This window comes from the organism of the source record quoted next, unplaced genomic scaffold, assembly GCF_019419815.1.
Source record: "Pyrus x bretschneideri cultivar Hongxiangsu unplaced genomic scaffold, Pyrus_bretschneideri_v1 Contig14, whole genome shotgun sequence".
NCBI lineage: Eukaryota > Viridiplantae > Streptophyta > Magnoliopsida > Rosales > Rosaceae > Pyrus > Pyrus x bretschneideri.
Window position 1 is genome coordinate 5085257 of NW_025999435.1, and position 20586 is coordinate 5105842.

General features: G+C 35.0%; 1 protein-coding gene across 3 annotated transcripts; it reads left to right on the forward strand.

Annotated features, from left to right (window-relative positions):
• Positions 1-11168: 11168 nt before the first annotated feature.
• Positions 11169-19407, forward strand: LOC103942623 (polycomb group protein EMBRYONIC FLOWER 2). Of its 3 annotated transcripts, none has more exons than XM_009352810.3 (15): positions 11169-11490; positions 11646-11786; positions 12251-12306; positions 12623-12687; positions 13343-13395; positions 14107-14160; positions 14234-14293; positions 14497-14561; positions 14649-14782; positions 15782-16040; positions 16295-16343; positions 17837-17920; positions 18465-18544; positions 18737-18826; positions 19048-19407. In XM_009352810.3, the coding sequence occupies exons 2-15, from the start codon at positions 11661-11663 to the stop codon at positions 19178-19180; spliced, it is 1308 nt and encodes a 435-aa protein (XP_009351085.1). In that variant the 5' UTR covers positions 11169-11490; positions 11646-11660; the 3' UTR covers positions 19181-19407. The 3 variants fall into 3 exon arrangements, with proteins under 3 accessions (XP_009351085.1, XP_009351083.1, XP_009351086.1); XM_009352808.3 differs by having other exon boundaries at positions 11170-11388; XM_009352811.3 differs by having other exon boundaries at positions 11170-11388; positions 14497-14543.
• The last annotated feature ends 1179 nt before the right edge of the window (positions 19408-20586 follow it).

Below are 20586 nucleotides of genomic sequence, written 5' to 3' on the forward strand. Positions count from 1 at the left end.
TGAAGAATCTTGGTTTAGTTCTTGTTTTACTGGTGATGGTAGAGTGGCTGGAAGTTTTCTCTATTCAGTTATTTTGTCTGTCATTCTTCCCCTACAAAAATTCTCTGGCTAGGAAATCAAGGATGTAATTTTAGCTGCCTTTAATATATTCAATTTCAAAATCAAAAATACTAAATATGGCTTGCCATTGTGCAAAAATTTATTTTGATGCAATAATTTGAACATCCTTTTGTAAAACATGTTTTACAGATTTGCAATCGACTCTGACTAAAAACCTTTGATTTAATAAATTATCTTGAAATTTACTAATGCATAATACAATAGATAATATTTCTTTCTTAATAGTACTATAATTACTTTGTGCTGGATTCCATACTCCTGAATAAAAACGAATAATTTGTTTAGGAGATCCGGAAGTAATGGACTATTTGAGAATACCTCCGTCACCAATTTCAGAGGCATCAGTTTCAACAATTTTGAATGAATTAAGGTTTGGAATGTCAAGACAAGGCAAAGTCTTAACATGTGATTTGATTTGCTTGACTATGGAAGTGTGAATATTGGACCATGGTGAAGGATTTTCTTTAAGACAATCAAACAAAGGTTTGCATTGTTGTCTAAGATGGGGATAGAATTCGGCAACATAGTTTAATGATCCTAGAAATCTCTATAACTGGGTTTTGTCAGTGATTTCATTTGAAAACTTATTTGTAAATTGAATTACTCTATCTATTGGTTGGATGGTTGATTGGTGGATATTGTATCCTATAAACCTAATCTTAGTTTGGAACATCTTGATTTTGGTTACTGAGACAACTAATCCATTTGACTTAATTATCCTAGTAAGCATGTTTAAGTGTTTCCAATGCTCATCTATCGATTTGGAATAAATGAGAACGGCATCAATATAAACAATTGAGAAATGACTATATTGATTAAATATTTCATTCATGACATTTTGAAATTCACTAAGTGCATTCTTAAGACTGAAAAGCATTACATTCCATTCATAATGACCTAAAGGAATGACAAATGTTGTTTGTATTTATCATTCTCATGAATTTGAATTTGCCAAAATCTAAACTTCATGTCAAATTTTGAGAAAATTACAGCTTGACTGAGTCTCTTAATTAAATCTCTTTTGTTGGGAATTGGAAATCGTATCTATTCTAGGACTTCATTAAGAGGTTTGTAATTGATGACTAACCTAGGGGTTCCTCATTCTAACTCTGCATTTTTTTGAACATAGAAAGTATAGGACATGACCATGGTGATTTGTTTTTTCTAATTATTCCTTTATTAAGAAGTTCTTGAATTTTTGTTTTGCAGAATTCCATAACTTCTTGACTCATTTGGATCGGTTTAGCTTTAGTGGCTATTTTCTTTTCATCAAAGTCCTTAGTGTAAGGAAGTTTGACAATGCGTTATTTTTTGTGCCAAAAGGCGTTAGGAATATCCGAACAAATTTCATTAACAAGTTTCTTTTGAAAGTTGTCAATGCTTTGTAATAAAGATTGTTTGTTAAATGTTCTACAACTCTTTTGTAATTAATTTCTTCTTTTAAGAAAATAATTTGTTGTGATTTTTTGGTGACTAAATTGATGGTTTTTGAAATGCTATCTTTTTGTAATTGTCTTAATTTTTTTATGTTTGTTTCTGTGCAAAACTCAAATGTGATTTTTTTGTCCTAACATTTTGGTGGTTATACAATTATGATGTACCTTAAAAGGATATAAAAGATGACACACCCCAACCGAAATCAAGGCGTGATGACCGTCACGCCTTGATTTCGGACGGGGTGTGTCAAAAGAGCTATGAAAGGGAGACCTAAAATGACTGGATCTGAAATGTTTTTTATTAAAACGAATGGGGTTTTAAAACAAACTTTGTTTTGACAGTCATGGGCTTTTGGAATTTCGTATTTTAATTGCATTGGTGATTGGTTTGCAGTATTAAGTATCTCTGTTAATTTATGAAAATACTTAGTAGGAATTAATCCTTCTTGAATACAATTCAAGTATGCTCCTGAATCAATCAAAGCAATTGTTTCTAAGGGAAAATCTTCAATTATTATTTTGATTTTAGAATACAATTTATGGATTCTTATCTTGTTTAATAATCCTAATATTAAATCTTTTGATGATTTTTTTTCAGACTAAGAATCTAAATTGTGACTTGAGGAAGAACTAGTGTGTTCTTCGTCATTATTATTGACAAGTGTTTGTGTCTGAACTCTACTAAGATATGTACGAATTTCTAGGTTTTCTGATCTTAGAAACCTAATTTCATCTTTGATTTTATTGACTTCACTTTGTAAATCTTTGACTGTAATTCTTTTTTGGATTTATTGAATCTTTCTAAAGTTGTGCTAAGACTGATTTTTTGGGATACCTGAGGCTGACTAGTACTGGTCTCTTCCTGGGAGACTAGTTTTTTAAGTTTCTTTAAATAAAATGACTTTAATTTAGGGTCATTTACTTTGCTGATTAGTTCAATAAGAATATCTTTTTGCTCTTCTTGTCTGTTGAGGACTGAAATCTTTTTGCAACAAGTGTCAGTGCATCCTATTTTAATGTCGGGAGATGAAAGACTACTTGATGAATTGTTGGAAGAAGACAAATTAGAACTTAAATCATCTTCGGATTGATTATGGTCTGTGTCTCTTAATTCTAGGATTTGGATTAATTGGGCTTTCTCTTCCTTAGAGATTTTTAATTGGTTGATTGTTTTCTTGACTCTACATTTATTTACATAATGACCAAATTTGCCACATTTATAGCAATTACCTTTTTGTTCTTGTTTTTTGGAGTGGAATTTTCCTAAGGGTTTCCTCTTCCACTTATTGGACTTGAGTTTCTCGTAAAATTTATTTGTTTCAAAATTCTTATTTTTGAATTTGTTATATTTGGGATACCTCTTATTGGAGTACTTATTTGTGTACCTATTGTAGGTTTCTGATTTTTTCTTTTTGTTGGATGGAGCAATAGGAGGTAATCCATATTGTTCACAAAATGTACCTAATTCGTATTTGGCTATTGATTTATCTTTATTAACTTGTTTTGAGATTTTCATATTTATACACATTTTCAAACCTTCCTTCTGGATAATATTAATTATACTTCCATAAGTAAAGGTATGCTATGGTATGATACCTTCTTCGTTAACTAGAACATGCCTAATTTTATGGGCAAAAAGGTTTGGTAATCCATTGATGAATTTTTCTTTCCAAAATGGCTGATTACTATCTTCTCTGAGCACTAGATATAAGAACACCTTTGTCACATCCCGGCCCGGGCGAGACCACTTCCCGGCCCGCTCCACTACCGTAGCACGATATTGTCCGCTTTAGGCTTACCATTCCCTCACGGTTTTGTTTTTGGGAACTCACGAGCAACTTCCCAGAGGGTCACCCATCCTGGGAGTGCTCTAGCCCTCTTATCGCTTAACTTCGGAGTTCCTACGGAACCCGAAGCCAGTGAGCTCCCAAAAGACCTCGTGTTAGGTAGGGATGGAAATATACATTTAAGGATCACACCCTTGGGTGATGCGGGATGTCACACCTTTGTACCATATAAAATAGCTTAGGGTTGGACATCTTAAATTACTAAGTTGATCATGAATTCTGGAAGCGACATTGTTAGCTGTTCCTATGAAATGTTCTATAATGGTGAAAAGTAGGGTATTGATTGCATCTAGGACTCCTTGTCCAATGTGTTCATCAAAGATGGGCTTAATTTCATTTCTAGACTGTTTAGTGAGATGTTTTTCTCACCAGGAATGAAGCATTCCTATGAATCCAGTGACCAAAAGGTCGACAACTTGTGTTTGACTAAGGTTATGATTGGTAATATAACTATTAGCAACCATAGAGATGTGTTGTAGTTTGTTCAAGAGTTTTTGTTTTGATAAACTATCTATATTACATTCATAGAGTTTATCAGTTAAGACAGAGAATTCATTTTGGATGTTTCTTTCCTCAAACTGAATATCCGGAGGTGTTGGCCTTGGACACCAATTTTTGGTAAGAGTTGTTGGATTGACTCTTTTGTTCGTGATTCGTTTGAGTTCAAGATTTTGAAAAGCTTGTTCTACTTTCCTATTGGAATAGGTTTCAGTTTCATTTTCTGAATCACATACTGTAGAAATTGTTTCTACCTGAGACTCATCTCGATGTTGTAAAACATTGACTGTTTTTTCTTGTTTTAATTCATGTAACATTTGATCTATTTTTTGGCTTGTGGACATTGTTTTCAAGGCAATGGTGCTGGATGAAGATTCTAGAAAGTGCACCAATGACTTTTCTCTACGTATGGGTTCTGGTTGGGAAAACTTATCTATTTTGTTTTCAATTTTGTCTATTAGTTTTCCTATGGTATGTAGGCTTTGGTTTGTGAAATTGTTTTGTTCAATGATTGGCTTGACTCCTGCATCTTCTTTTGGAAGTTTGAAGGAAGTGGCTGGTACTTGTGTATTGGCGGTTGAGATTAAAACGGTTTCTTGTGGAGGGTGGCTAGAAGAAATTAAGGTTTTGTCTTCTTTAACCCAGTTTTCTTTGGTAATGACTTCTAATTTCTTTGTAGACTCATGATACTTTTCAACAAAATTAAAGAAAAATACTTCAAATATGTGTGTTTTCATGAAATTGGTCCATTTATCGTAAATGTACAATTTTTGTTCTTTGGTATATTTATTTCGGAAAATGTCCCTACAGGGAATGTTTTATGTTGATTCGATGTCGGCATTAAGTTTCTTCCATCGAATTTTGAATGGTTTATTGAAGATGAGTAATCGATGGTTGACTTGCGTCGAAGTCCGAAGTTGTTGGAGAAGTTTGTTCTTCTTGGTCTTGAGTGTTAGGTTGGTAAATTGGATGGGTAACTTAAGAAGTTTTCTATTGATTTTAATTTGATATTAATCAAGTCATTGATTAATTCTTGTTGAGTGACCGTCGAACTTGTTTCTACTACCTTTAATTTTTTGTTAATTAAAGAACTGATTAAGTCTTGATCTTGACTTGCCATGCTAGCAGATGTGGATCCTGAAAAAGAATTCCTATTGGGTGCTAAGGATTTGTGGGGCTGAGGAAATTCTTGTAAATGAACATTTGATTTTTTGGCTGGACGGTCAAAGTTAATTTTAACTGTTCCGTCAAAATATTGTTCTATGTTGTCTAGGTTAACCAAACTATTTTGAATGCTAACTGGTTTGCTTTCGTTGATCAAGCACCAGTCTGAAGGTAGATTGATATCTGACCACCTAATGGTTCTGGGTATTTTGATATTAACATTGTCTTGGTTTATTTGGATGAGGAATGTGTGGTCTCTAGGACTTTTGACTAAGGCCTGAAAATTCATGTTTGTTCCGGTGACTTTGTAGTAGACTTTAAAAATTAAAGCTAATGGTTGGACTCCTTCAAGGACTTGATACCTTGAAATTTTTATATTCCATGTGAGTGCTTTCAGCATGTGGGGGTCTGAAAGACTTATTGTGAGATTTGGGAAACAATAAAAAAGAATTGGTCCATTGTAAAGACTTGATTCAATCATTCCAAAAATGCTATCACTAAAGTTAGTGAATATTGCATCTCGGAGACACAACAAAATAGAGGTATTGAGGCATCTCCTTGTTAAAGGCTTGACTGCTATTTGGACTAGGCCGATGTGAATGTAATTATAAACATCTTTTCTATTGGTTTTGATTTGTTCTGGTGTGAATAATTGACAAGTTTCATGTTCTTTGCTAAGAGCACATGTTTTTTCAACTGTTTTGACATGCTGTTCACTTCTAAAAGAGGCTACTGATCATTTATTTTTGTAAATATTTTTACAAGAAACCTTGGGGATATTCCAATCTCCAAAGTCGACACTATCATCTGTTTGAAATTCTAACTTTTGTTCTTCATTTACTACATCTGGAATTGTTCATAGACTGGATCTAGAGTTAGTGCTGGCCATTGAATTGGATCTAAATAATCTACTCATATTATTCAAAACATAGACTTACAAAACAGAAATCCTATTGACTTACCTTCCTCGAGTATTTGCTAAACTCTCTCTCTACTCATGCGCTTCGCTTATGCCAATCCTATGGACTTATTGTTTGGACCACACTTTATTGCTTGGTTTGGGAGTGAAACAAGACATGTTAGAAGATGAATAAACAGGATATACTGATTCAGTAAGCTAAGTAATGAACAATTAAGACGATTAACTAGATAACAACTCAATTACCACTCAATTGACTCTAATACCAAATGGGGGCGAACACTAGTGGAAATAATAACGATTCGACAAAATTAAATCAAAACAAATTTACTAGTTTCACTCCCAAGTGGTATCATCATTATTATTTCCACTAGTTTCAGCCTCCATTTGGTATCAGAGCCCAGTGAGTGGTAATTGAGTTGTTATTTAATTAATCGTCTTAATTGTTCATTACTCAACTTACTGAATCAGTATATCTTGTTTATTCATATTCTAACTTGTCTTGTTTCACTCTTAAACCAAACAGTAAGGTGTGGTCCAAACAATAAGTCCATAGGATTGGCATGAGCGGAGAGAAAGTTTAGCAAATACTCGAGAAAGGTAAGTCAATATGATTTATGTTTTGTAAGTCTGTGTGTTTGAATAATATGAGTAGATTATTTAGATCCAATTCAATGGCCAGCACTAGCTCTAGATCCAGTCTAGGAACAATTCCAGATGTAGTAAATGAAGAACAAAAGTTAGAATATCAAACAGATGGTAATGTCTACTTTGGTGATTGGAATATCCCCAAGGCTTCTAGTAAAAACATTTACAAAAAGAAATGGTCAGTAGCCTCTTTTAGAAGCGAACACCATGTCAAAACAGTTGAAAAAACATATGCTCTTAGCAAAGAACATGAAACTTGTCAATTATTCACACCAGAACAAATCAGAACAAATAGAAAAGATGGTTATAATTACATTCACGTTGGCCTAGTCCAAATAGCAGTCAAGCCCTTAACAAGGAGAGGCCTCAATACCTCTATTTTGTTATGTCTCCGACATGCAAAATTCATTGAATTTAGTGATAGCATTCTTAAAATGATTGAGTCAAGTCTTTACAATGGACCAATTCATTTTGATTGTTTCCCAGATCTCACAATAAGTCTTTCAGACCCCCACATGCTGAAAGCATTCACATTAAATATAAAAACTTCAGGGTACCAAGTCCTTGAAGGAGTCCAACCATTAGCTTTAATTTTTAGAGTCTACTACAAAGTCACCGGAACAAACATGAATTTTCAGGCCTTAGTCAAAAGTCCTAGAGAGCACACTCCTCATCCAAACAAACCAAGACAATGCCAATATCAAAATACCTAGAACCATTAGGTCGTCAGATATCAGTCTACCTTCAAACTGGTGCTTGATCAACGAAAGCAAACCAGTTAGCATTCAAAATAGTTTGGTCAACCTAGACAACATAGAACAATATTTTGACGGAATAGTTAAAATTAACTTTGATCGTCCAGCTAGAAAATCAAATGTTCATTTACAAGAATTTCCTCAGCCCCACAGATGCTTAGCACCCAATAGGAACTTCCTTTTCAGGATCCACATATGCTAGCATAACAGGTCAAGATCAAGACTTAATCAATTATTTAATTAACAAAAAATTAAAAGCAGTAGAAACAAATTCGACTATCACTCAACAAGAATTAATCAATGACTTGATTAATTTCAAATTGAAATCAATAGAAACAACTTCTCAAGTTACCCATCCAGTTTACCAACCTAATAATCAAGACCAAGGAGAACAAACTTCTCCAATAGCTTCGGACTTCTACGCAAGTCAAGTCAACCATCAATTACTTGTCTTAAATAAACATTCAAAATTCGATGGAAGAAACTTAAAGCTGACATCGAAGCAACATAAAACATTCCTCGTAGGGACATTTTCCGAAATAAATATACCAAAGAACAAAAATTGGACATTTACGATAAATGGACCAATTTCATGAAAACACACAAATTTGAAGTATTTTTATTCAATTTTGTTGAAATGTATTATGAGTTTGAAAAGAAATTAGAAGTCATTACCAAAGAAAACTGGGTTAAAGAAAATAAAACCTTAATTTCTTCTAGCCACCCTCCATAAGAAACCATTTTAATCTCAACCGCCAATACACAAGTACCAGCCATTCCCTTCAAACTTCCAAAAGAAGATGCAGGTGTTAAGCCAATCATTGAACAAAACAATTTCACAAACCAAAGGCTACATACCATAGGAAAACAATTAGACAAAATTGAAAATAAAATAGATAAGCTTTCCCAACCAAAGTACATGTAAAGAAAAGCCATTGATGAACTTCCTAGAATCTTCATCCAGCACCATTTCCTTGAAAACAATGTCCATATCTCGGGGGCCCAATCGGGAAGGTACACTGCCCGAACGCTCGATTCATGGCTGGTTGAGTGGCTGCTTGCTGGGACGTTGTTTGAGAGGTTCCTCGTCTGCCCTTATTCTACTTCGGGACACCTTGTTCGGGGCACGTTACATCTTGGTGTGTTGCAAGAGTTAATTCACCAAGGTCGTCTGCTGTGCGAGGGCGCTCATCAACTCTATGACTTGTCGAGACAAGTGTTGTTCTCTATTTGGGTTGGAAGAGCTTGGAAGGAATGCATTTCCTTAAGCAGTGGAAGTGTGGTAGACTCTGGGTGCGAGATTCGAATTGGGGAATGTCAAATCTGCGGAGAAATATGGTGAAAATGCTTCTGGTTCAATCGTAGGCCCATAAATTTGAAGCCGGGATGGTTGAACTAATCTTTGACTGATTTAGGCTACTTGGAAAGCCACGAGAGCAGCCTGCTCAGAGTGTGGCTCACGTGGGTGCGAGACTAGGGCTCGACTTGGCAACCTGTTGGGTTTGGGCAACTCAGGCCAGCTCGGCTAGGGCTTGGGCCCTTGAAGTTTGGAGTGGCACGGCTTGAGTCGTGGGTTTTACCGAGGGTGGTCACTGTTGTGGTTGCTACGGTGGTGCCCCGTAGGGGTGGTGCCATTCCACTCATCGTTGTGTTAAGCCTTGTATATCACCGCGGTCCTATTTCTTGAACGTTGGAATTTTTATTCGTTGAGGTTTTCGAATCTCTTGCCATTGTATTTTTCTTTTAGGTTTTAGCAAAGAATTTTTAGAAATAAAAAATTTCAAAAATAAGAACGTACGAAAAATATACAAATGAACAAGAAAACGAAAAACCTTGAATGTGAAAGTCTTCTACGAGTGTGTGACTCAAGCTCTCAATGAAAGCACCAATTTGTGGATGCAAATTTCTTCCTTCTTGTTCTTGGACGAAAATGCACTTGCAAAAACAATTAACACCTTAGGTCAAGGCCAATAGCCTCACGCGCCCACGATGAATTTGGGGGGGCGCTTTGGCAGAAGAACCTCTAATACCAAAGTTAGAATTTAGAGGGAAAAATGTTTGGAGAATTTAGAGAATTTTGCAAAAGGATTCAACTTAGGTTTTTGGAGAAAATGAAGTGGTATTTATTGGGGTATGGCCGGCCTTATTAGGAGAATGGGGACCGGCCATATGAGGTATTTTTTTGTTTGTTAATTACAATCAATTAACTAATTAATAAATTAATTGAGTACTAAATCAATTAATTAGCTAATTAATATAATTTGAAAGAAATAATTTGGAAGTTACCTTGTGGGGAGGATTTGATGAGGATGGATGAAATAGATTTTGATTAAATACCTATTTTGATCACTTTTGACCTTGATTGAGTGATGATTGTCTGCTGCTCGTGCGTAGAAGCTTTGGTGTACCTTGAGGGTAATTTTGTCTTTTTACCCTAGAATCCTCGTGTCGCCTCCAAATTTTTCTCAATTATTTTTCGCTTCACAAATATCATTATCTGTTTCGCTCTATTTATCAAAATTTCATACTTTATAGAAAATATTCTCGTTGACACATCATCTCTTTTGTTCAAAGTTTTTGGATTGTTCAACGACAAAGAAGAAGATTGGGAGGGGTTGATAGAAATGAGGGAAATGAGTTTGTGGGCGAGTGCGTGTTAGTAGCAGCAGTGGAAAAACAAACATAAGTTAGATATTTGGATTCCAATAGGAATTATCATTCTTATTTTTTTTTAATGTTTTGTATAATTTTTTATTTGATTTCTTTTTTATTTATTTATAATTTTTTTATTTTGTTAAGTAATTAATTATAAGCAAGGTTCTAAAAAACGTTAGGCTCTAGTCGGACGGCGGGCTGGGGCCTAGCACCTAGGCAGGCGTCTAGGCGGATTTAAGTAAATCTGTTATATTTCATGTAAATAAGTGTCTGTGTATACTTAAAATATATATAATTTCATCATAAACTACAAAATAGAATGACATATATATATATTATTAAGTATTGGAACATAATGAAAACATGGGGAACAAGCGTATAATGTGTGTTCATTTAAGTATTCAACAAGTCTCTTACAATTTATTGAAAAAAATAAAATCCAAAATGAAAGTTATCTATTTTTTGTCTAAGTGAGTTGCAACTTAGGTTGGTGCCTAGGCGGGTCTGGGTGAGGTAGGCGGTCTAGGCGGACGCCTCAGTAGGTTTAGGCGTCATTTTTTAATTTTCAAGCGCTTAGGCATTAACCGAAGCGGTGACCAATTGCCTAGCGCCTAGGCAGGGCCTAGGTGGTGCTAGGTGATGTTAGGCAGAGATTTTTAGAACAGTGATTATCAGAGTGAATTTGTTTTTTTATAGACTAAATATTCTACACAAGAGGTATTTGAAAAAGTGAATCAAAACTCCAAAGGGTGTAAGTATTACTTATTAAACATGAAGGAGTTTTGTGAAAACAGAATAAAACTCAAGAGATGTTTGTGTAATTAACCCTATTTATTCTGGCAAGATATAGTTTGAGTGTAACCAATCATGTGATATGGTTTGAAGAACCATCAGATATTATCTTAGATTCTTTATTCGAGGATTGCATCTCGATCTTGTAATTTGGTTTAGAAGGGTTGAAATTCCCGACAAAATTTTTATCGAGACCCTTAGCATGCACCGTATTCTTAGCATTGTATGTATTCCCTCATCATTAAAAAAAAAAAAAAAAAAGAACCCAAACATACTATTATTATTATTTTTTTTAAATCTCTGTCTTTACCGAGACAATCAAATATTTCAACCAAAACGAAAAAGTCCAACTTTGTGCAATTTCCCGTTTCCTGACCCAACGACTTCCAGGGTTCCAGCACTCCTTACAAGCCGAATAAAGTGAAAAAAAAAAAAAGAAAAAAGGATTCTAAAGATTACTGGCCCAGCTCTGCCGCTCCTCGCCTGCGTTCTGGAAGCGAAGAGCTTCAAACTCTCTCTTCTCCGGCCAATTTTCCGGCGCAACCTTCAGACCGGTGAGCCTCCCTTGTCTTCGTTCAACAAAGCTAATCATTCCCTCGCTGCAACCTATTTTCTCTTCCTTTAACGAAATAAGGGTTGCTCTCTGTGTTGAACTGGTATTTTTCTTGATAATTTTATAGCTTTATTTCAATTAACCAAAATTAAATCAAGGTTATAGCTCAAAGTTCATTGTGTATCAGATCTATGTGAAGACCGAAAACCTGAATTCTGATGTTTTTGCTGTTTGTTTTGATTGTATTGTTTGCCATAGCCGTAGGTATATAAGATGTGCCGTCAGAATTCTTGTGCACATGTGCCGGTAGAGGAGGCGGTTGCTATCGACGAGAGTCTATTGATATATTGCAAGCCAGTTGAGCTCTACAACATTCTCCGCCCTCGTGCTCTACACAATGTTTGTTCACACTTTCATGCATTTTGTTCCAGCTCGACTTTTTTTGTTTAATTGTGTTGTATGTTAATTTCGGTCAGAATTGTGGGTTCATACACGGTATTTGACTCAGTAAAAGTCGTGGTTATCAAAGTTTAATCAGGAATGCACATTCAAATGTCATTGCACTTGTAAGTTTGTAATGATCCTCATTAGCAATTTTAATAGTTTGATGAAAACATTACTACAAATTTGGACCCGTTCGGTGTTTTGGCATAGTTTTGTGTACTATGGTTATAAGAACAAAAGGAATGTTAATCCAATGTGGTTATTTCTACTTGTATTACTCATTTAATGCTGAGTTCTGTGCTCTGTGCTGTGCACTCCGTATGCCATATGTGTGGGTTGTTATGAGGTCTTGGTGTACCCTTTATAAAAAGGTACAATCTATGTTTCTGTATTCTCATCAATCCCTTTCTATGTTGTAGCCGTTATTTCTTCGCAGATGTTTGCGTTATAAAATCCAAGCAAGGCGTAGAAAGAGGTACCAATTCTATCTTTAAGTACAAAGTCAGACATATGGAAGTATGTTTATGTATTTTTTTTTTTTTTTAAATGTAGTTCTTATTTCCATTTCCCTGAATGATTTTATTTTCAAGACCACTGATGTAGAGTTTTAATATGGGGTAGTCCACCTTAAATCATTCCGTTTTATTGAGTCTCTTAGTTTGTCGAGGCACACACAAGCACTCTCTCTCTCTCCCAAGCACATTATTTTTTCTGCGAGGACTTCAAGAAGACATTATGTTGCTTACTTTAAGAGGGCAATTAATATATTTTTCTGCATGTTATTTTTCTAGGTCCAGGGCTGGGGTTGTAATATTCAACTACAGGGACTACAATAACACGTTTCGAAAGACTGAAGGTATTATCAATTTCTTTGTCCTCTGAAGTGTAATTATTTTCTATTATTATAGTTACAACGGCTATTTGTATCTGAAGTTTCAACCATACTTGTTAAGTAATTATCAAAAAACCCTTTTTTCTCTATAGAAAACAAATTTCCACAAGTTTGTTATTGTTTCTGATGTCTCTAGATTTATTTACTACTTTGTTTTTCCTGTCCTTTAGGTTGGGTTTACTCTCAAATTTCTTCTTTTTATTTATTCTGTTTCCCATGGCCCCACCCCCATCTTTTAACTCATGGAACCCTACTTGGCATGATGATGATCCTTGACTCTTGACGATTTAAGGTGTAAAGCTTTATTAAAGAGGAAAATGGGTGTCCTGCGATACTCTTTCTCTCTTTATATTTTTCCCTCTGTCAGAGTAAATGCATTATTTAGTTTCTTATTTAAAATGGCTTCGCTGGCTGCATGGTAGTATGCACTCTTAAGAAAAATATATGTGATTTTGTTTTTCCACTTATTTAACATATAGACAACTACTTTTAAATTTCTGGTGAATCATGTTTTTGTCTATTTGAACTTCATTTTCATCAGCAATGAAGCTTTTATTGTTGAACATTCAGTTACTGAAACCCTAAGTGTTTTGTGTACTTTTTGTTTTTGAACATTCAGTTACTGAGGACTTCTCCTGTCCCTTTTGCTTGATGCAATGTGCAAGCTTCAAGGTATGAACGAGTATGGATATTGCTTTCTATGTTGTCCCATTTATGTTTGATATAAATTAGCATAAATTGTAGAAAAGCCAAGTTTCCTTTAGTAAGGGACAGAAAGGAGAATTACTCCCCATTAGGAATACCTTATCTTGTATTTTAAAGTTTGCATAAAACCTATAAAGTATTTCAGTATCTGCAGAAAGATTGGGTGGAAATACTCTAAACATAAATGCTTTCATATACAATATCGTAGGAAATACTGATCTAGTATGAAACTCTTAGTTATGTCCATATCAATGATTAATTTTTCATACATATTCCAGTGTGCACACATGGTGCGGATTTGTTTATTCCTGAGAAGCTTAACCTTTAATTCTTCAATATTTTATACTTTCTTTTCTGTGTTTAATTGTAAAATAGGATCGATAGTTGTTTATAATTTAGATATTTATTTGACATTTGAGGCTGAATTATTTGTGATATGATGTCAGCATACCCACTTGTGTTGGCTAGAGTTTCAGTGTTTTATTCATAATGCATATATTTCTCTCCTGACAACGTAATTTATTTATTGAACCATAATATTGAAAGTTATTGTTCTTCTGTTAAGTAGCCTATTTCCATGCTTCTTTTGTTTGTTTTTTGTTTTAATTTTTTACATGCTTTACTACTATATACTAATTTAGCTTGTTACTGATGTGAACCTTCATTTTTTTCTTGTAGGGTCTGCGTTATCACTTGTGCTCTTCACATGACTTATTCAACTTTGAGTTTTGGGTTGGTGATTGAGTATATCTTGTCACTTTCTGCTTATTCTGAAGAGGTTGTTGAAGAAACATTTATTGTGTAGGTAACTGGAGAGTATCAGGCAGTCAACGTTTCTGTGAAAGTTGAACTATTGAGATCCGAGGTCAGAATTGTTTTCATGCTGAAGTAGTGCGGATCTTTTTTGTGCAAGTTCAAAATATTTGTTGCCATTAGGGTTCATATATTGAACAAAAGCAATTCATAGGCACTCCAGTACTGGCTTATGTTTCCTTTTGATTTTTTTTTTCAGCATGCATGAACAAGTTCTATGCCCCAATCATATCCAGTTACATTTTTTGTATACAGACTGTAGCAGATGGAGTAGTTCCACAACTTCAAACATTCTTCTTCTGGTCGGTTGAAATTTCTTGGTACAACTTAAAGCTAATGGTTAATATCCTATTTGTTCTCTTAGAAGAATTCAGAGAGTTGAGTAGGTGAAATAACTTTTTTTGCAGTTCAAGGTCGAGAAAACATAGGCCAAAGAACCATGGTCAACTTGAAAACCACGTTAACATACAATTCTTGGAGTTAGACTCACCTAGCCTTGCCAATGGAGGGGCACACGAGGCACATTTGGAGAATGGTGATGGTAAGTTTTCCTTTCGTACTCCGTTGGATTGATCATTTCAGGTAGTGAAAAAGAAAGGAGACTCAAGACAAAGAGATGACAGGTTCCATCATATCCTGTTAATGTGCAGAGGCGTATCACCCTAGGCTCATTCAGAGTACCTTTAGTCTCTATCAAGATTGCTTTTGAGAAATTTTAATTTTTTATAAAACTTTATCCCCTTTTCTTGTGGGTAGTGGTTTAGAGTGTTTCTGCCCTTCTCTTGATCACAACTAAGCTAATGCTTAAGAAGGTCTCTATATAATAATATGAGGCTCATGATGCATGTCTTAAAGTTGTCCACAACTCCAGCATTGTATTATGGCATTCCCTTCATCTATTTTCTTTACAAATTTCCCTTTTTAACTATGAAATAGCTGGTCTAGTTGGTTTGCCCATTTCTAATTTTGTTGAACTTTGTTGGATATTCTTGCTGTTATATCAGTCAATGCCTGTCTTTGCGATCAATACAACAATTTATTAGTTTAAGATCTCTAACATATAACATATGGAATTGGTTTGAAGTTAGTATTTTAACTAACACTTGTTTATTGGTTTAACAAGTTCAGTTACATACTTTGATTTGACTATTCACTGTTCCACCAAGTTCAATTTAAGTTAGATAGTAGTGACTGTTGGATGACAAATCCCAGCTCACATTCAGTTGAGAGTCTGATATTATGATTGAGTGTTAATCGGGTTGAATGTGGTTACTTTTAAATCCAAGCCATGCTTAGTTTAATAATAGCTTCCCTTGGACCAAAAATGGTATTTAAATAAAATGTCTAATATATTAATTATTTAAAAAAAAACATGTGATTGTGCAGCACAATTTACAGATGTGACTGTTTTAAAATTTTTGTCTTGGGGATTCAACGGAAGATTGAATGATTTTACTTACTCAATTATCTCTCTTCTTATATGCCTTTGTTGGGAAGACTGAAATTTAACTGTATTTCTTGGATATTCTATCCTGTGAAGGTGTGAAGGCTCCCAATCTGCTCCCCGGTGGAAAAGATTTCCAAAATGGAAGGTGTAGACATGAAAACTGTGGTCATGATCATCCTAATTCTGTAGAATGTATAGAATGTGCTACCTCAAGTTCTAATGGTCATGGTGCTACAATTTCCATTGCTCAATCATCTCCGGACATTGATTGTGTTAAATTGATATCTGGAAGTGATTATGCACCACCAACTAAAATAAGGAAGTTAGCTGCAGAGCGTTCAGAGCCAAGAAAGTATGTAAACCTGTGTTATGGTTTCTCTCCATTGTTTTCCAGAAGCTTCTGTTGATTTTCCTTATAAGTATTACTTGATTTATGTTCTTCTCATTGTTATTACTATCAGTCTGTGGACTTCACTTTAGGACGCGTTTTGAGTATCAAAAGCAGAGACTTGTGTCTGCTTTTGGTATCCTTATTTGAAGTGTCCATAATTGAGGCTGTGAATTTATTTTGACAATTCTCACAGTTCTTTAATTTTTGTTTGTCAGCCGTATGCTCCTGCAGAAACGACAGTTCTTTCACTCTCATAGAGTTCAGGTAGTTATTGATTTTTAAACCCGATAGCAGTTCCAAATTTTGTTTCTCCATCAGTTTCATTTTTTGTAGGCTTAATTCTGCTTTTATTTCTTTCACACCACAATCTGCTGTCAACTCAAATCTTTTATTTCGCAACAGTTTGAAACTTAAACTATATGTTTCTTTATCCATTGTGAAACTTAGATATACGTGAGCTGTAATAATCCTTCTTTTAAACAATTGGAGAGTATTTTTGTCATTATCTTTCCTGTTTTTGTTTATATACTTAGTTTGCTTATGGTTTGTGAGCTGATGAATTTCCATCTTTATTTATAAATGCATTCTATTCAGTAATTAGCATGTACCCCTTGCATGTATTTCTGTTTTGGTGTTGAGAAGTGGTTTTTGTGGGTTTTGTGCTTCCAAAGACTGAATTTGCCGCTTTTTTTAGCCCCCGGGAAATAGCACTACTGTCGTAGTGCTGTTATGCAAAAGTGGTTGTATTTTCTATATTAAGTGACCAAACTGAGTTGTAGTTACGGTGTAACTGAGAGGGACCCATTGTTAAATTATGGTGAAGGCTTTTGGATAGAGAATTATGTGCAAGGGACCTTGATGGAGGAGCCAAGTTAAAAATTCAGTAGTCTTTCTACTTTCTTATGTAATAAATGCAGATTAGTCTGCAAGTTCTTTATGCTTGAGTCTCTCTACATAACAATTTTAACGTATTAGGTGTCATAGATTAGTCTTAAGAATTCCTGAGTATATTAATGTGGATCTTTCCAGATTCATGTACCAGTTAGCCTATAAAAGGGCTACTTTGTATGCTTTACTGAAGTGTTAAGTGAAAATAAATTCTGGATTCCTGCTTGTGTGTGAGGCATAACAACCTTGGAGTGATTCCAAGTCACCTTCAGTGTGAGGCTGAAGGCTGGTTTGTTGCTGGAATTTTTTTAAATTCTCTATTCGACTGATTCTAATACACCTTTGATGTGAAGCCAAAGGCCGGAGTGAGTCCGGTTCTCTTCAATATTCCTATCTATTTCTACTGTCCTACATCAGACCTCTTCAATATAACGTTAGTGATTGAGCCTTTAGATAGCAAACATGGATTACTTTATATGCTCTGGTTGTGAATTTTTATTGTCTTGCACATTCTGCCATAGTTTTTTAAAAACACAGTTTATTGCAACTGCTGGTGTTTCTAAGGTAGCTTCTCGGAAAAGTGAAATACCCAATGTTTCTGACAGCTTCATTACATTTCATTTTATGCTTTTGCCTAACTAAGTAACTAATTGTGTTTCAGAAATAAATCTTTGAATATTTAAATGAAGATGTGATTACTTCTTATATGCAGTTATCTTGAATAGATTCCTAAGAGCTGATTCATCAACTACAATATATACTTATTCTACATTGATGTACAGTTCTAGTTGCAATTAGAAATTTATGCTGTGCAAGAAATCTATATTATTGTAAGGTTATTCTGTATGAATTTTTCTTTCTATATGAAGCCCATGGAGCTAGAGCAAGTATTATCAGAACGGGATAGCGAAGATGAGGTTGATGATGACATTGCAGACCTTGATGATCGGAGGGTATGCTTAACGATTCTTCTAGATTGGGTTTGCTTATTGTACGTTGATTCATGTTGCACAAGATAAAAAATTCTACTTGTGATGACTGCTGTTTAGTTCTTTCTTGGCTCAATTATAAATAATTGAATCTAGTTTGTTTGGACATCCCTAGTTTTTGTTTGAAACTAGGTGTTTTAATTACCTGACATGCTAAGAATAGAAAGATCCGTCCTCAAGTATTCTAACCGTTTGATCACATTATCTGAAAACTTAGGCCTTTCCTCCCATAGTCAATTGGTTTTGGGTTGGATGCTCCAACAATAACATTGCTGAAAATACAGTAATAATCAATGTGCTTGGTTCAATTTTACAACACATGCTCTATGTCGTGTGCTTTACACTTGAAGGGGCCTGTTAAGGAAATAATAATCACGCATCGGATGCACTAATAAAGCTAGCATTACAAACATAAGATTAGGGTCTCTCTACTCGTATCTAATTGGTTTTGGGTCCAACAATATTATTGTAAGAACTGAAAATCTAATAGCACATTGTTATGTTGCAGATGCTTGATGATTTTGTAGATGTTACCAAAGATGAAAAGCATCTTATGCATCTCTGGAACTCATTCGTCCGAAAGCAAAGGTAGTCATGCTGCTTTCGGCTTTCTGATATTGTTCAAACTTTGTAGTTCTCTCTTATTCTTGTTCTACTATCCTGTTACTTCTCCTTCTGTATTGTATGTCAAGTTGATGTGAAAAAATGGTGGCATCTTTAACTTCACATAAGTTTGTTGGGATTTCCTGTAATGACAAAGATGCATTTTCAATGTGGCAGTGTGCTAGCAGATGGTCATGTTGCCTGGGCATGCGAGGCATTCTCAAGACTTCATGCACCGGAGCTAAACTCCTCTCCAGATCTTTTCTGGTACCGCTATTGCATTAGTTTTCCCTAATTCCATAATTAATGGTACAGTTAATAAAACATAATTCCCAAGATAATCGAACTTTTCAAAGGTAGAAGCACAGAATCAAAGGGGTTGAGTAATATTTGGAAGGATTTGTGCATGTAACTTTTATCTTTGTGGTACTAATTGATGTCATTCGTTGGATAATTGCGCGAAATTTATCAAATGCTCACTAACTCAGGTGTTGGAGGTTATTCATGATCAAACTTTGGAATCACGGTCTTCTTGATGCATGCGTAATGAATGGTTGCAATATCATTCTTGACGATTACAAACACAAGGGATCAGAATCATCAGATGCCATGACAAGTTAAAGGAAAGGCGATGACTCGGCTCTAGATGGTACATAGTGAGATGGAGGATGCTAATCATGCTACATTTAATGTTCTTTCTCCCATTGTTTTCTTTTTATTTTTAAATTTTTGTAACGACGTTTGGACCAGAAACGTAACTAATCACATTTCTTCATAGGAGGCTCCGTTACCTTCTTGATGTAGAATACATTGTTTTAAATTAGTTATTAAGATCTTGTTACATATGATATCGTCTTCCCTGTCTTTCTTCTCGACCTTTTTGTTTTGTCTTGATTTATTTTAGTATTTGTTACGACTATTGTTGTGCTAATTGAATAGTCGTAACTAATTACAAAGAATGACATTACAGAAATTTGCTATAGGGGAGAAAATGCAGGAGCAAAGAGAGTAAAGACTGTTAAAATGTTTTTATTTTATGTTATTTTACTTTTTTTTCCAGTGCAACGATATATTTACACTAAATGAAGGAAAATAAATTAATATCGAACTCGCTATTTCCAATATTCGAACCTGATAAATCTTACTTATAAGTGAAGAGGAATACCACTAGACCATTGTATTAAGCGGTAAAAACCGTTTAATCAAAGTAAGAGCGGTAGAGAAAATGCCTTGAGCCAATGTGCAAGTAGCGTGTAAAGCTCAAATGATCTTCAACAAACAGGTGTATATGTGTACACAAAACCGACTCCTTGCTTTATTCTTCCAGGTGCCATTTTCTTGAACCTTAACTGTGCCCTGTGTACCAACAAAGTTGAAACACCCTATTCATTTGAATGCAATATTTTCTGTAGGCTGCTGGTAGCCCCAGGAAACATCACTGTTTTGCAGCCGAGATTAATTCCTTCCAAATGTCCCAACCCGTAGAGGAAAATCGAATTTACCAGTCGACATGTCAACCGCTTCTGCAGCCGATGGAATGACAAGATCTTTCACCCTCAGAATGCGCAGAGCCTGAAAAATAGATCAGCATGAGGATTTTCTTCACAATACCGCTCTATCACAATCACGAAGGAGAGTTATTTAAGTGAAGAAGAGTATCAAAAGTGTTGTAAACTATTAAGCAATAGCATGTAAAGATATATCTTTTTATAGATCGACTTGTGTAACAACCTACAGATTCAGTGGCAACGAGTAACTTAGGGAACACGTAGCTCTCTTGGGTTGCAACGAAAGTCATCTCTGCCATCCTCGTTCCATGTATCCTGTAGTACATGAATCGTCGTTTTGGTCTGCTGCTGTTGTTCGGGGCTTTGATATAATTGAATCCAAATTGTGGTGCAAATTCAATGTGTTCTAGCCATGCCTCCTTCAAGCAATGCAGGAGAGAGTTTCTGTTGCTCTTGACCAACATGTGTTTGTAAGGCCTTCTCAAGTCACTTTTAGCATGTACCTCAAAATCCCACACC

Coding starts and splice junctions, on each gene's coding strand:
- LOC103942623 (XM_009352810.3), top strand. CDS start 11,661: ATGTGCCGTCAGAATTCTTGTGCACATGTGCCGGTAGAGGAGGCGGTT. Junction 11,787..12,250: donor GCCCTCGTGCTCTACACAAT/GTTTGTTCACAC, acceptor TCTATGTTGTAG/CCGTTATTTCTTCGCAGATG. Junction 16,344..17,836: donor TTCACTCTCATAGAGTTCAG/GTAGTTATTGAT, acceptor TTCTATATGAAG/CCCATGGAGCTAGAGCAAGT.